Source organism: Lissotriton vulgaris, chromosome 8 (assembly GCF_964263255.1).
Source record: "Lissotriton vulgaris chromosome 8, aLisVul1.2, whole genome shotgun sequence".
In the NCBI taxonomy this organism is placed as follows: Eukaryota; Metazoa; Chordata; class Amphibia; order Caudata; family Salamandridae; genus Lissotriton; species Lissotriton vulgaris.
The window spans coordinates 1,291,485,373-1,291,502,961 of record NC_141696.1 but is presented as its reverse complement, the minus strand read 5'-3'; the positions used below and the strand labels follow the sequence as shown (position 1 = coordinate 1,291,502,961).

The window sequence follows — 17,589 nt, the reverse complement described above, 5'->3', positions numbered from 1 at the left end:
CCCGATCTGTCCGCTTCTTTTGACACCGTGCCCCATGACCGTCTCCTGCAGAGATTAAGGGAGTGTGGTCTCGGGGGCACGGTGTTAGAATGGTTCTCTTTCTTTTTGGCGGACAGGAGCCAGGAGGTTTGGTCCCCACCTTTTGTAGCCGGTATTCCTCCTATGAGGGTAGGAGTCCCTCAGGGTTCAATCTCTATCTGGCATCCCTCCCCCCTATGGCGGATGCCTACGGTGCAACTATTCTATCCTATGCTGATGATACTCAGCTGTTCACCTGTTAAACGGGAAAGGAGCCAGATGGAGAGAGGATCAACAAATGTTTAAGTGCAGTTTTATCGTGGTTCAGATCTAACCAATTGCAGTGCAACCCTCAGAGGGGATCTTTCTTGGCTCATTTACGCAGGATGCGTGGAGAGAGTGGTGGCCGTGCGTCACTCTGTCTCCACAGCCATCGGCCGAGCAGTGAGAAATCTGGGGGTAAAACTGGATACCTCCCTTGACATGAAAACTCAAGTAAATTTGGTCGCCAGGACCTGTTACGGCATCCTGAAAATGCTTCGCAGATTCCTCCCCCTTCTCTCACTCACCCATAGAAGGATGGTGGTCCAACCTCTTAGAACATCTAGACTGGACTACATTAACGTCCTTTATATGGGCCTTCCGGCTGGCCTCCTGCATAAACTGCAAGTTATTCAAAACATGGCCGCCAGAGCAATCCTCATGTTAGGACCAAGAACGGATCTCTCTTCATCTAAGGAATCTTCACTGGCTGTCTATCTGTAATAGAATCTACTTTAAGGCACTTGTATTGGCCTTCAAAGCCCTTCATGGCCTCGGAGCCCCTTACATTAGGAAACGGGCGTCTTTCTATATCCCGAGCAGAAACCTTAGATCCTCAGATCTTCACCTGATGATAGTGCCTAGGTTTGCCCGCTCACGTAGGGGCGGACGCTCTTTTCAGGTACAAGTGGCCCGTCTATGGAATCGGATGCCTGTTACTTTTAGACAATTGGATGACTTAGGATGTTTTAGGAAACAACTTAAAACTTGGTTATTCCTGGATAAACCAATGTAATGGTGCGCCCTGTTATGTCTTTATACGTTCAGCCCAGCGCCGGGACACTCTATCGAATAGCTGTGCGCTTTATAAAAACTAAAAATAACATAACGTCTTCCGGTCAGACTGCCTCTTAGGGAGGATCTTCAATTGCAGCAGCAGGGGACGGTTCTCCACCTGAACCTGTCCAGTCTCCACATCCTTGCGTGGAGATTGAGCGGCGGCAGTTAACCTCTTTCGACCTGCCTCCTGAAGTCTGTGACGTAATCTTGGCAGCCAGGCGTCCTTCCACTAAGACGGTATACGCCTGCCGGTGGAACAAATTTGTGGCATGGTGCACAGCAAAGGTTGTGAATCCCCTTTCTGCCCCTCTTTCTGAAGTGCTCTTGTTCCTTCTCTCTTTAGCCCAGCAGGGCTCTGCTCTGGTCACTATCAAAGGCTACCTTTCTGCCATCTCTGCTTTCCTTTGGCTGCAGATCAGCCTTCTCTTTTCAAGTCCCCCGTAGTTAACCGTTTCTTGAAAGGCTTGATGCATCTTTTTCCTTCAATTCCGTTCATTATGCCTCAGTGGGACTTGAATCTTGTGCTGACTTATTTGATGTGTGCTCCCTTCGAGCTGCTTCATAATTGTCCTTTATGGCTTCTAACTCTTAAGACTGCTTTCCTGGTAGCCATCACTTCTGCTAGAAGGGCGAGTGAGCTCCAGGCTCTTTCCTCAACACCCACCTTCTTTCTACCTCCGCATCCTTCAAAGGAAGAAGAGAGGCTCCACCATCTGGACCCAAAACGTGCGCTCTTCTATCTGTATCGCACAAAACAGTTCCGGGAGGATGATCAACTGTTTGTTGGCTGCGTGGGTGCAAAGAAGGGTCGGGCCGTACAGAAGCGCACAATTTCTTGGAATCGTGTTGTGTATTAAGGCGTGTTACCCTCTAGCTAAAAAGGAGCCTCCAGTGGAACTGCGTGCTCACTCCACTAGGGCGTCGGCAGCCACTACTGCCTTTGGTAAGAGGAGTTCCTCTAAATGAAATCTGTCAGGCGGCCACGTGGACATCACTGCATACGTTAGCCAAACACTACTACCTGGACAGCCAAGTCCGGTGAGACGGCTTCTTTGGCCATTCTGTTCTCCAGGACCTTCTAGTATGATCTTGGTTCGCAGACCCACCACAGGTGTTGGTATTGCTGGGGTATCTATTTTAAGGTAAGGAATCTATAACTAATGTGATTCTTTCAGATGCACAAGGTACTTACACCTTCGGTAACAATATATCTGTAAGAAACATTAGTTAGTCATAGATTGCCCCAGTATTGGAACTTTCATAGATTCCCATGCTTTGTATCATTCCCCGTCGTCGGAATGGGAGCCTCGGTAAATAGAAAAAACCATAGTAGTAAGCACAAAGTGAAAAAATAGGCCTAGGCCTCATCTCATTTTGTAGCTTATCCACCTCTTTTTGTAAAAGAGACCAAAATTCTGCAGTAGCCAATCAGAGCAGCCTCACCCCATAGAACCTTCCTGAGAGAAGCTCAGAGCCTCAGATTTTCTACCGCACGTTGTGCAAGGGAGTCTCCATTGAGCTCTGCTCAGTTTTCTTCAGTTTTTTCTTGTTATTTCTTCAACTACTTGGATATTTTCTCATCATGTCGGAGAGGAAAGCCCTTTTTAGAGCCTGTGCCACCTGCTCCAAAAAGAGGTTGTTTGTCGAGGACAAACATGAGGATTGTATCTACTGTTTGTATCCGGACCATAAACCAACAGGCTGTCCGATTTGCAGATCCTTCTCAGCCAAGACCTTGAGGGACAGGGAAGGACGTCTCCTCACATGGCTTCAGAAGATGAAGGACCGGAAAGACATTATCTCTTCGGACAGTGAGGGCTCCTCGTCGATGGTGTCATCCAGAAAGTCTCTGAAAAGGGGTAGGTCCCCCCTTTCTACTTCAGACGAGTCCCGTCACAAGGCCTTACCAGGGACCTCTGACAGGTCTGACAGGCCGGCTGCCCAAAAATCTCCTCACCGAGGTGAAAAGGAGAGGCAGGGTAAGCCTGAGGAACAACAGCCCTCAAAAAAGGTGAGAAAGGCTTCTACAGTCTCTTCACCTCCCTCAGAGAAAGATCGAGGGGTCAAAAAGCCTTCAACCCCTGCTCAGGAGGTCGCTTCAGACAAGAGGCAGAAGTCGTCGACGACTAAACTTCCAGGTACGTCGTCGACGAGTGTTAAAAAGGACAGCTCTGCCAAGGTTGCCTCGTCGACGGGCTCGTCGACGACGGCTGTGTCGACGACGTCTACACCGTCGACGGTTTTCAAGGCACCGGAATCCTGCTCGTCGTCGACTAGGGTGACCATCTCCACGTCGACGACAATGTCTGCAAAGCTGGCGTCGACGGCGGTGTCGACGACGAGAACGACTTCGACGACGATGTCGACGACGCCGGTTACCATGTTGCTGACGACGAGCTCGTCGACGGTCCCGTCGACGATACCACCATCGTCGACGATGAGTTTCACCTCGTCGACGACGCTATCCTCGGCGACGAAGACAGTATCTACGTCTGCACTTCCACTGTCGACACAGACCCAGAAGAGCTTCCCGTCGACGACGGCCTCGTCGACGACGACCTCGTTGACGACGGAAATTTCGGAAAAACATGTTTTTTCGCGGAAAAGGAAGCAAATAACGCCAGAGATGACGTCTCCTCGCCAGGTTCAGAAATTACCACCTAGCCTACTATTGGAAGATGACTCTGATGAAGAGACTTTCAGTGAATTTGGGCAGGCCTATAGCCCTTCTGACCTCCAGGTTAAGGTTCAGGAATTTAGCTCTGAGGAGGAGCAGATGGAACGACAGCACTATGCTCCAGAGCATTATTATGAGGAGGAGCGCACTACTACCAGGCACATACCTCCACAGCAGCCTATGCGTCAGTTACCTGAAGGTATGGTGGCAATACCATCCACTTCAGTGGCGGATTTACAACTTATGTTGCAGGACTACAGGCAACGTTTCCCTGCGCCTCCAGAAGCCCGACAAGTGCGCCCCCCGACACCTCCGCCTCAGACATTACGACCTGTGGCAGACCATTCTTTGCCTCCAAGAGAGCGTGCCACTGCGCCGGAAGTGCGCCCACAAGAGGTGGTACAGGTGCAGGATACTGATGATGACGCTGCGTCTTCAGATGCAGACCAGCAAGCGGATCCTGATCAAGATCAACAGGCGCAATGGAATACTACTGACCGTATAGATCCGGACAACACCGATCCGGATAACATTACTTCGCCTCCAGCGGACGTTGGAGGGTTTCACAACCTAATGGACAGGGCATCCAAAAGAATTGGTCTCCCAGTGACCACAGTTCAATCGGATTGCTTTTTATATGACTTTAAAGAACCATTCAGAAAGTCAGTGAGGTCCATCCCGATCATTGAGCATGTCTGGTCTGAGGGCTTGAAGGCTATGCATAATCCGGCCACAGTCCTCCCGGTACTTCCGAGACTGGAAAAGAAGTACAAGGCACCTGATGGCAGTCCGGCATGTTTGCTTGGCCAACCGAAACCGGATTCGGTCATTTCGCAGGCTGCCCAGAGCAAATCCAAGAATCCTTCTACGCCGATGACTACACAGCCGGATAAGGAGGGCAGGCGCCTAGACAATGTAGGCAAAAGATTTTCAGCTATGGCCAGTCTCCTGGTTAGAGCAGCCAATGCTTTAGCGATTCTGGGACGCTATGATCGGCAAATGTGGTGCGACCTTGCTCCATTTGTAGACGAACTGCAGGATTCTTCTAAAGAGGAGGTGAAGAAGATTTTGCTCGAAGGGGAACGGGCCTCTTCGGAGGTCATTGATGTGGCAATGGATATTGCGACCACCGCATTCCGAGCACTGGCCGGCTCGGCGGTTCTGCGACGCCAAGGGTGGTTAAAGGCCACATGGTTCAGGCAGGAGGTGCAGAATAAGATCTTGGATCTACCATACGACGGTGAGATGCTGTTTGGCAAGCACGTCAATGAGGCCCTGCAAGGCATCAAAAAGGACACGGATACAGCTAAGTCCTTGGGTACATTGCAGTATCGTAAAGTGCCTTTCAGGGGAGCTAGAGGTAGAGGTTTTTCTTCTTATCGTGGAGGAAATCAAAATCGCTACTCTTCTGGATCTCAGTCCAGCCAGACGTATAAGCCTCAATACTCTCAAAGGGGTTCTTTCTCTCGCCAGCAGCCTAAAGGACGTCAGGGGCAGCAAAGGAGAGACAACACCAGGAAACAATAGCGGCCAGGTGGCTCTTTCCACTGTTCCTGTTCCCTCATTCACATCAGTGGGGGGCAGGATTACCCATTGCCTAAACAACTGGATGATTATTACATCGGATCAGTGGGTCCTACAGATTGTCAGAGAAGGACACACATTGGAGTTTCAAGACCTTCCTCCAACAAGAGCGCCGGATGCCTTCCCTCCCAAACATCTCAGGCTCCTTCATCTCGAAGCCCACCAACTTTTCACCAAGGGGGCGGTAGAGCCTGTACCCCTTTCGCAGAAGGGGAAAGGGTTCTATTCCAGGTTCTTCCTGGTTCGGAAGACAAAGGACAAGTGGCGTCCAATTTTAGATCTACGGCAGCTCAACACTTATCTCGTGAAGTTGTCCTTCAGGATGGTCACTCTTCAGGACATCCTTCGTCTACTCAATCCAGGGGATTATATGGCGACCCTAGATTTGGAGGACGCCTACTTCCACGTTCCTATTCATCCAGCTCACAGGCAATATCTTCGATTTACAGTGGGCAAGAGTCACTTTCAATTCAAGGTACTGCCATTTGGTCTCCGGTCCGCCCCGCGGATCTTCACAAAGATTCTGGCTCCGGTGGCAACTTTTCTCAGGAAGCAAGCTATTCAAGTGTTTCCATACCTGGACGATTGGCTGCTGAAAGCTCCATCTGTTCAAGAAGCGTCCAGTGCAGTCCGGACATGCAAAGATCTGTTCGAGCGACTAGGTCTTCGACTCAACAGGGAGAAATCGGTTCTATGCCCATCCAAGTCAGCAAGGTTCCTAGGGGCCATCCTGAACACGGACAGTTGCTTAGCCCTTCCGTCGGAGGAACGCCAGACCAAACTAATGTGTTCAGCTCGTCTTCTCCAATCTCGAAAGACACTGACAGTTCGCAGGTACAAATCGCTTCTCGGATCGATTTCATCTTGCATTCCTTTAGTTCCGCACTGCAGGCTCAGGATGCGTCCACTACAAGAGCAACTGGACAGACAGTGGCGGCAAGTCACAGGATCCTTCGACGACAAGGTTGTCGTTACCAAGGAGATGAGAAAAGCAGGCAGCTGGTGGCTGCAAAAAGACAATCTTTCCTAGGGTTTATCGTTCCTCCTTCCACCATCTCCCCTTATGGTAACAACGGATGCTTCAATGGAAGGATGGGGAGCGGTCCTCCAGGAGCTAAAGGTCAGCGGTTACTGGAGTCCAGTGCAACGCAAGTTCCATATCAACCTCCTGGAACTTCTCGCTATCCGTTTGGCTCTTCAAGCTTTTCTTCCGAGGATTCAAAACAGTGCAGTGCTGGTTCGTACGGACAACACTACAGCCATGCACTACATAAACAAACAGGGTGGGACAAGATCCTCCACCCTCTCCAAGGAAGCCCAAACGCTATGGAATTGGTTAATACAGAACAATGTCTCCCTCTCAGCGGAACATCTAGCGGGGACACTCAATATCAGGGCGGACGCTTTGAGTCGTCAGAGAACAGTCTCTCACGAGTGGGAACTGGATCAGACCGTTCTGGAGGAACTCTTTGCTCGATGGGGAACACCATCCATCGACCTGTTTGCGACTCCCCAGAAAGCCAAATGCCTGTCCTTCGCAAGCAGGGTTCACCATCGGGAATCCTTGGGGAATGCGCTTTTGATTGCCTGGTCAGGCGCCTTTGTTTACGCCTTTCCTCCCATTCCACTGATTCCGAAGTTGATCAGCAAACTCAAGGTGGAACCGTGCAGGATGATTCTGATCGCTCCAGCATGGCCCAGACAAGTTTGGTACTCGGAACTTCTTCTCCTCTCCCAGGACCAGCCAGTTCTCCTGCATCCTGTTCCAACTTTGCTAACAATGTCTCACGGTCAGGTTCTACATCCGGACTTGAAGTCACTGCGATTGACAGCGTGGCTCCTGAGTTCAGAGAGTTCCAGGGTTTAGATCTCTCAGGGGAATGTAGAGACATTCTGGCTCAGGCTCGAGCCCCTAGTACCAACAAGACCTATCGTGCCAAATGGAAGAGATTCTATGTTTGGTGCCAGAAGGAAGGTTTACACCCATATACTTCTTCTCCGCACAAACTCTTGCCTTACATACTTTCACTGGCGAAATCTGGATTGGCTCCATCTTCGATAAAAGTCCATCTGGCAGCCATCTCTAGATTCCGACGTTCATCTTCAGGTCCTTCCCTATGGTCGGCAAGGATTGTCAAGCAATTCCTGAAGGGTTTATTCAGGGTCTTTCCTCCAGTCCGGCCGCCACCTCCGGCCTGGCATTTGAATCTAGTTTTGTCATCTCTCATGAAAGCCCCTTTTGAACCTGTGCATAAGTCTGACCTTAAGTTTCTTTCCTGGAAAGTGGCTCTTCTCTTGGCCCTGACATCGGCTCGCAGAGTAAGTGAGATCCAGGCTTTCACGATTGAGGAACCATTTCTCCAGTTTAAGAATAATGTGCTGATTCTACGGACGAATCCTAAGTTTATCCCGAAGGTACCTTCGGAATTCCACCTGAATGAGCCCGTAGTCTCGAAACCATTTTTTCCAAAGCCTTCTTCACCTGCGGAAAGAACTTTGCACTCTCTGGACATTCACAGATGCCTGAAATTCTACCTGGAGCGAACGAAGCATTTCAGGAAATCTTCACAGCTCTTTGTTTCCTTCAGTGCTCCACGCAAAGGTTGTCCAGTTTCTAAAGCTTGTATTTCCCGTTGGATTTCCAGTGCTATACAATTTTGTCACCAGGCGGCTGGGAAACCTCTGCAGCGAGCAGTTCGTGCTCACTCTACCAGATCCATGGCTTCCTCTGCGGCGTTATTCGCAGGAGTCCCTATCAAGGACATTTGCAGGGCGGCAACGTGGAGCAGTGTCCACACCTTCACCCGCCACTACTGTCTGGATTCTTCTGTGAAGGAGGATGCAGCAGTGGGCCAAGCAGTCCTGAGGAATCTTTTCCAATACGTCGGTGAGCTTTTCCTTTCTATCCCGCCTTCCTATTGCATATTTTGTATAACTGCATTATTGTCATATTTTATGATCCTATGTGTTCTGCTGTTCTTTTCAGAGATGTGTCACATTTTCAGGTTCATGTATGGCAAAATATGCTTTTTCTTTACTGCTGGTTACTCTGATACAAAGCATGGGAATCTATGAAAGTTCCAATACTGGGGCAAGAAAACAAGTTACTTACCTGTAACTTTGGTTCCCCAGTATTGGTAACTTTCATAGATTCCCATGCGCCCACCCACCTCCCCTGGGAAAGCTCACTCTTATGGTCTTGGTGGATAGCTGTATACAACGGCTACGAAAATCTGAGGCTCTGAGCTTCTCTCAGGAAGGTTCTATGGGGTGAGGCTGCTCTGATTGGCTACTGCAGAATTTTGGTCTCTTTTACAAAAAGAGGTGGATAAGCTACAAAATGAGATGAGGCCTAGGCCTATTTTTTCACTTTGTGCTTACTACTATGGTTTTTTCTATGTTCGAGGCATGTGGGCTGCTGAATTCAGATCTGTGCATAGTCCGCCACCTAGTGTTGGGTCCGGATGATTGCACATTGTTGTCCTGGAAGAGTCTTCGAAGTATCACGAGATAGGTGGCTCCTCCCCTGGACTACAGTGCGCATGGGCATCGCCTCCATCCCCAGATTGTTTTTTTCCGCCATTGGGTTCGGATGTGTTTCGGTTCCCTCTGTCGGAACCGATAGTTGTTCTACCTTATACTCGAGACCAAAAGGTCTTTAGGCTGGGCGTCGGTATAGTTGCGTACGGGTTTTCTATCTGACTCTCAGCTCCGATCTCTTACTGCCCTTCCACGTGCTTTCGACGCGGACGGGCCTACACTACACCCTTTGCTATGGAGCGGACCCCGTTCAAAAAGTGTCCGCTGTGTCACTCTAAATATTCGCACCTCGACGTGCACCCTGTGTGCAATACCTGCTTGTCACCGGATCACCGCGAGGACACCTGTATGGCGTGTTCAAAGTTCCGAAGCAAGAAGACTTTAAAGATCCGCCGGGCCAATCGGCTCCAGGCTCAGTTGTCTGCTTCGGCACCCCCACCAGATGACATTTTCCAGGAATCTGTCGACGGAGAAGACGACGTGCGAGGGTCGGACTCTGGGCCCGCGTCCGAGGAGGAGACCTACGACGCGGGTGAGGAGGACTGTAACGAAGTCTCCGACGAGGTAGGGGACGACGACCTGGCTTGTGCCACGATGGGAGATAGCTCGGAGGAGGAGCATCTCCATACAGACTCAGGGGTTGTTCCCCTTCATGCGGCCCAGGTTGAGGGATCGCCTTCGGGCCTTACCCAAGATCTAACTATGAGTCCTACGTCCCCGCCTACGGGCCCGGTCACGGACATTTCTAAGCCATCACTTATGTTGAAGAAAACGAAAGTGAAGCCAACGGGTCACGCACCCTCGGATGCGAAACCGAAACTGAAAGTGGCGCTGGTGAAGAAGGTTCTGGAGGCGTCAACTTCCAAGAAAACCAAAATGGCCGACTTGAAGAGCCACGCCAAAATGGCCGACCCGAAGCCCTCTGGGTCGGCGCCGAAGGCGAAGGTCCCCGACGCGGCTGCGTCGGCGCCGAAGGGGGTCATGGACCCGAAGACGGTTCCGAGGAAGCGTCAGGCCGACAACGCGACTAGACATGGGCCGTCGGGGCCGAAGAAGAAGTCTACCGGTGATCAGGCTCTCGAAGATGAGGGGTCGCTCGAGCCGGTTCAGCCCTCGGCAGCCTTTACGAAAAAAGTGGGGGACTCCTTACAGCGGATCCGGAAGTCCACTGAGGTTCCTGCTCAGGACACCGTAGCGCCTACGCTCACGCCTAAGCCTACTAAAGAGCAGACGCCCATTCGTTTTACCCTTCCACCCAAGTCGGCGCCGAAGGCCTTCGCGCCGAAACAGGGCGGGCACGCAAAGGAGGTATTGACGCCGAAAGCTGCCTTGGTGGTGTCGAAGCTTCGGCTCCAACCGCTTGCGGTGGAGGAACGTCGTGAGGTAATCATCGACGCCAACACCGGAAAATTGTCGCTCCTCAAACGAAAGATTACGTCGGAGCCGGCCTTGGAACCTTTTAAGATTCCGCTCAAAAACAAGAAGTACTCTGCGGACTCTTCGGCTCTGATGGAACCTGTGTCCCCACAGGCCTTGGAACACTCGCCGGCGCATTCCCCCGCGCCTGATGCGGACGAGGAAGATGCCGAGTACACCTATCCTGCGTACTCGGATCCGGAAGAGGAGAATGTGCCCTGGGCCGCAGGAGGCGACGCAGAAGACCCGCAGTCGGGCCAGGACACTCAACTTTTCGCCGCCAAGACGTCCCCGACAGAGGACTCGGCGGCCTTCAATGCCTTAATAGAGAGAGCTGCAGCGAACCATGACGTCGAACTGCACTCGGACCCCGTGGATGCGGACTTCTTATTCGACACCTTCTCGGTAGCCGAAAAGCAAGTCAAGACACTACTGATGCTTAAAGGGGTGCTGAAACATGCACAGGAGGTTTTCAAGGAGCCCACCCGGGCGCGGGTGGTCAACCCTCGCATCGACAGGAAATATAAAGCGGCGCCCACGGATCCCACGTATATTAAGGGACACTTGCCATTGGACTCCCTGGTGGTTTCCAACGCTCGGAAGAGGGCGAATTCGCAGACTACTGGTGACGCTCCTCCCCCAGACAAAGAGTCCAAGGTCTTTGAGGCATCAGGCAAATGCATTGCTGCACAGGCAGCTAACATCTGGAGGATCTCTAACACCCAAGCCCTGCTTGCACGTTATGATAGGGCCCATTATGACACATTAGAAGCCATTCTGCAACACTTGCCTGACCAATACAAGGAGGCTGGGGAGATGCTCATTCAGGAGGGTAAACTCATTACAAATGCATCCATCAAATGTGCCCTGGATGTGGCAGACACTGCCTCCAGGGCTATCAATACAAGTGTGTTACTTAGACGCCATGCCTGGCTTCGAATCTCGGGGTTCAAACCCGACATCCAAACCACGATATTGAGTCAAACAGTGAATCCTGACCATCTGTTTGGCCCTGAGGTGGATGCCTCCCTAGAAAAGATGAAAAAGGATACCGAAACTGCCAAATCTATGGGGGCTTTGCAAAGTCAGCAGTTTCGGGGTGGTTCCTTTCGCCGCTCCAATTCAAGAGGCACCTCAAGGGGACAGGCATCCCAGTCCACACAATACTACAAGGGTAACACCCAGACCTCGTATAACAACAACAAGGGCAGGGGTGGCTACAGAGGCAATAATATCAAAGGCAGGGGACGTGGAAACAATGGCTCCAGGTCCACCACCACCAACAAGCAGTGACGTCTTGTCACTGCCCCCCGATCACACGACACCTGTCGGGGGGAGACTCCAGCAGTTCCTGCCGGCGTGGAGGTCCATCACCACGGACAGGTGGGTGAGGTCTCTTATCCAGTACGGGTACTGTCTAGAACTTACGTCCATTCCACCGGACATACCGCCAAGAAGCCGTGCTATGTCCGGCGAGCACTTGACCTTGTTGCAGCAAGAAGTTCTGGTCATGCTGCAAAAAGGGGCGATAGAGCTCGTTCCATTGCAAGAGCGGGGAACAGGGGTTTACTCCCTGTATTTTTTGATCCCCAAAAAGGACGGATCACTCAGACCGATCCTGGACCTCAGGCCCCTGAACTGGTACATCAACTCGGAGCACTTCCATATGCTCACATTGCAGCAGGTGCTTCCCCTGCTTCAACGGGGGGAATTTCTAGCTACGCTGGATCTGAAGGACGCCTATTTTCATATTCCCCTGCATCCTTCCCACCGAAAGTATCTCAGATTTACGATCTTAGACCAGCATTACCAGTTCAGAGTCCTGCCGTTCGGGGTCACCACGGCACCAAGAGTATTCACGAAATGCCTAGCGACTGTGGCAGCGCATCTCCGTCGCCAACACGTCCACGTCTTTCCATACCTGGACGACTGGCTCATTCAAGCAAAGACGGAACAGCAGTGCGTAGACCACGTGTCACGCACCATTCACCTCCTGCACGATCTGGGATTCTCTCTGAACTACCCAAAGTCCCATCTCCAGCCCGCCCACGTGCGACAGTATCTGGGCGCGACAATCGACACTCTGGCAGCCACTGCGCAGCCGAATTCAGTGAGAATCGCCAGTATCCAGGCGCTGATCCAACGGTTCAGACCCCAACACTCGCTTTCAGCGAAGGTGTTCATGCAGTTGATAGGCATGATGGCCTCCTGCATCTCCATTGTCCCGCACGCGAGACTACATATGCGTCCGCTTCAGGAGTGCCTAGCACGTCAGTGGACTCAGGCTCATGGGCAACTGACAGACCTAGTGTTGGTGAGCGGTCGGGCGTACAACTCTCTGCATTGGTGGAATCCACAAAACCTTTGCAAGGGCCGACCATTTCAAGAGCCTGTCCCACAGATCATCCTGACGACGGACGCCTCTCTCCAAGGATGGGGAGCGCATGTACTCCACTACACTGTGCAGGGACTATGGACACTTCAGCAAAGGAAGATGCACATCAATGTGTTGGAACTGATGGCAATCTTCATGGCCTTAAAGGCGTTCAAAGTACATCTGTGCAACAAGGTCGTGTTGATCCGGACGGACAACATGACGGCCATGTACTACATCCAGAAGCAGGGAGGTACACACTCTCCACAGCTGTCTCATCTGGCTCAGAGCATGTGGAAGTGGGCCATTCAGAGGAACATCTTCCTCATGGCAGAGCATCTCCCGGGCAAGGACAATCAGATGGCAGATCTGCTCAGCAGGCACAGCCATCAGATGCACGAGTGGGAGATACATCCATCAGTACTCCAACCGTACTTCCAAAGGTGGGGTCATCCAGAGATAGACCTGTTCGCCACAAAGGAGAACGCAAAATGCCAAAGCTTCGCCGCCAGATTCCCACACCCCCAATCTCAGGGCAATGCGATGTGGATGAACTGGTCAGGCAGATTTGCGTACGCTTTTCCCCCAGCACCTCTGATACCGCTGGTGGCACGCAAGCTCAGGCAGCACTCGATGACTCTCATCCTAGTTGCTCCAACGTGGGCTCGCCAACCATGGTACACCACGTTTCTAGAACTGTCCGTGGTACCGCATCAAAGGCTTCATCTCACTCCCAGCCTTCTGACGCAGAGCCATGGCGACATTCAGCACCCAGATCCGCAACAGCTCAACCTGGCGATCTGGCTCCTGAAGTCCTAGAGTTTGGTTACCTTAATCTTCCTCCCGATTGCATGAACATCATTCGGGAGGCAAGGAAGCCCACTACTAGAGCTTGTTATGCGGCTAAATGGAAGAGGTTTGTCATCTACTGTGTGGACCACAGCATTGACCCGCTAGATGCTTCCATTCAAAACATCATATGCTACCTCTTTCACCTGTATCGATGTAATCTAGCGTACTCTTCCATCCGCATTCACCTGTCTGCTATGGCAGCATACCTCCAGAATAGGCAGCACCTGTCACTCTTTAAGGTCCCTGCTATCAAGGCTTTTCTGGAAGGACTCAAAAGGGTCATTCCACCAAGGACTCCACCAGCTCCAGAGTGGAACCTCAATGTGGTTCTTACAAGACTGATGGGTCCTCCCTTTGAGCCACTGCACTCCTGTGAGCTCCAGTTTTTAACTTGGAAGGTTGCGTTCTTAGTAGCAATTACATCGCTACGGAGGATTAGCGAGCTGCAGGCGCTCACCATCCAAGAACCTTTCTTCCAAGTGCATGCTAACAGGGTGGTGCTCCGCACTAACCCTAAATTCTTACCCAAAGTGGTCTCACAGTTCCACATAAACCAAACAATTGAATTGCCGGTGTTTTTCCAAAACCCAGAGACGCTGGCGGAGCGTATGCTCCACACTCTTGATGTGAAAAGGGCCTTGATGTACTATGTGGACAGGACAAAAGATTTCCGCAAAACCAAACAACTTTTTGTTGCTTTTGCCACACAACACAAGGGAAATGCAATCTCCAAAGCGGGGATTGCTAGATGGATAGTAAAGTGCATTCAGATCTGTTACGCTAAAGCTAAGCGCACTCTCACTGTCCCACCGAGGGCCCACTCCACTAGGAAGTTGGGGGCCTCTATGGCTTTCTTAGGTAACATTCCCTTAGAAGACATCTGTAGAGCAGCCACATGGTCTACCACACATACTTTCACTAAGCACTACTGTGTAGACGTGCATTCCAAACAGCAGGCAGCTGTTGGTCAGGCTGTTCTAAAAACGCTTTTTCAGACTGCTGCAGCTGGCACGGGCGGCCGCCGTTAATGGAGGGACTGCTATGTATTCTATGCACAGATATGAATTCAGCAGCCCACATGCCTCGAACTGCAAATGCTACTTACCAGTATGCATCTGTTCTTGGCATGTAGGGCTGCTGACATTCATATCGCCCACCCTCCTCCCCGGCGCCTGTAGCAGCTGCAGTATTTATTCATATACACACATATGCTCATAGCATGGTCATCACTCACTTTCTTCACTCCATCTCTGCCAATGGCTAAAAACAATCTGGGGATGGAGGCGATGCCCATGCGCACTGTAGTCCAGGGGAGGAGCCACCTATCTCGTGATACTTCGAAGACTCTTCCAGGACAACAATGTGCAATCATCCGGACCCAACACTAGGTGGCGGACTATGCACAGATATGAATGTCAGCAGCCCTACATGCCAAGAACAGATGCATACTGGTAAGTAGCATTTGCATTACCGAGGCTCCCATTCCGACGACGGGGAATGATACAAAGCATGGGAATCTATGAAAGTTACCAATACTGGGGAACCAAAGTTACAGATAAGTAACTTGTTTTCTTCCTTACCGCCCCACCCATCCTCCTCGTTCTGCGAACTGATTTCTAGGGTTAAGGATATCCTTTCAGGGCCCTAGTTTTGTGCATCAATGGTCAGTGTCTTGAATGGCTCTGCGTTTCTGGTGCGGAAAGTAGTATATAGAACTGACGTTCGCACGCGAGGGCGGTGTCTAAGTAGCTGCCGCGGCGTCATCCCGACGACCACCACTGCCGAAGGAGCCGACTGACGCCACCTTCCGACTCTCAGAGGTACTGCTGATGAAAAACTTACCCGAACCAGTCTGACATCTGGGGGTAATTCTATGGTAAGGAATCAATAACTAACTAATGTTTCTTACAGATATATCTTTACTGAAGGTAAGTAACTTTTGCTTTAATTCCAATGGCTGTATATTTACACTAAATAGAAAAACAGAAAATAGTTGTTTGTAAGCACTTGTTTTAGACCTTTTATGCTTAATTCTTGCTTTTCCTCACCCTACAGACATCCCTCTGAAGCAAAGACAGTCAATTGTACTATGTCAAACGCAGGACACGCAAATGAAGGATGTAAGTATTCTTTTGTGTTTCATCACCAAAAGCTACTTAAAGTTTTTAGCCTGTGAAAGTTTCTAGCTTGTGAATAGGAATTTTTGTTTTATGGCTTATTCAAAAGTACCAATTGGCATATTGGTGTAATGTAATTTTAAATTGTCCATTGTAGGAGATTTAATTGATCTCATGAGCAGCCTTACTGCCGCCTGTTGGCAGCTTGTGATACTTTAATAAAGTATAATTCATTGTATGTCTTTAACTGCAGCATGCATTGTCAAATACAGTGTTTGGCTTATAATTCAGTGTTTATTCATTGTTTGTGTGTATGGTTGCGATTAGGAGCAGTGAATGTGAGCGATTGAATGCATGGATGACTAATTGAGTGAATAGACCGATGACCAGAGGAATAGAAGGGGTTTGAGGACAGTAAGGCAAGCAGTGTAGAAGAACCTGCTGTGAAATAGACAATAGAACGTGGACCAGAAATGAGGTGGGGGGTGGATTATCAACACTTGTCAGGACCTGTACTTTGTATACCCGGATATATGAACAGATGGCTTCTAAAGAGATATCCCGTGATATTCATGCATTTTCTCTGTTGCACTTCAGGTTTTTGCATTTCACAAAAATGGTGGTTGTGTGCGCTGCCTTACATACAGTACTTTACATAGTTTTAGTTCATGGGGAGTTGCATTAGGAAAATGGAAGTGCATGGTTCTGCTCAGATTCCTGAAAAAATTATTCTTCATGTGTATTTACTTACTTTCACTTCAGTATGTTAAGAAAAACAATTAGAGGGAAGTGCATTTTGCTCTTGTCCCTCATTTTACAGACTCCTTATGCATGGATTCAGCTTACGCTAGTAAGAACTAGTCAGGGTTGGTCACCTGATCCCGAGACAGATCTCAGGGCTATTCACTATTGATGAGCAATAGCAGGCAATGCAGGAAGAGGAAAATCAGATTTTCACCAGAGAAGTGGAAACCTACGCTGAACAAATTAAATTATATGGCAACCATAACTGGTAAAACGGATATTATGGTGGGTCTAAAATCCTTGACCAAGGCAGACATGGTCACCCTGGCAAAATTAGCCTGGGTTAGTCACTCTCTTGTGCAGCATGCACATGGTGTCCTAAATCAGTATAAGCCTATATAAAACATGTGCACACACAGCCCCTATCTACAAATATCCCACAGATGATACATATCCCACAGATGACAATAGCTAAGTGACCATGGTTATACAGAAGTTGACAGACAAAGGAGAGCACCAGTTGGCAGCTTCCTATCAATGGTTTGGGTCTATTACCACTGTACTGCCACTGCCATCGGTCTCCTCCTAGCCTGTGATGTGAGGCAGTAGCCACCCTCACTGTGATGGTTTCATTTTGGCTCACCCCATGTTGGCAGAGCTTAGCATTACTGCCTAGGGATAATTGTTGTGAGCCTTAAGTTGACTCCAATTCTAAAGTTCGCTAGAGGGAAAATATAGGGGAACTGATCAAAAACTTACAGGGCAAGGATGCACAGTTTTTCCTATTCATGCAGATGAAATTTATCTCAACAAAATAATAATGTAATTGTGCTACTTTCCTTTCTGCCCCTCCTACACCAACATAGGAGAGATGAGAAGAATGAGGAGTTAGAGACCGGTTTGCCTTGTGTCTGAGCATGCATATGTGCAAGCACATATCCGGCATGATGTTGGCCTTCCCTGGAGTTAAGGTAGACCTCTATGACATGCAGTGGGTATGCATGGGCCTGAGGCTGATCTCGAGTGCACTAAGAAAGGCAAGATGAGGAGTGTAGATAGGTTTGCCTTGTCTGAGCATGTATATGTGCAATCACTTTCCTCTCTGCCCCTCCTACACTAACCAAGGCAAGATGAGAAGAATGAGGAGTGTAGAGATGGGTTTGCCT

The 17,589-nt window shown here is 50.0% G+C and overlaps 1 protein-coding gene across 1 annotated transcript in view; it reads left to right on the top strand.

Moving 5' to 3' along the window:
- Positions 1-17,589, top strand: part of RNF17 (ring finger protein 17) — a 2,333,865-nt gene that overhangs the window by 120,578 nt on the left and 2,195,698 nt on the right. The window contains exon 4 of the mRNA XM_086933472.1: positions 15,618-15,682. Within this exon, the coding sequence (XP_086789598.1) occupies positions 15,618-15,682 (65 nt within the window). The remainder of the gene's footprint in view (positions 1-15,617; positions 15,683-17,589) is intronic.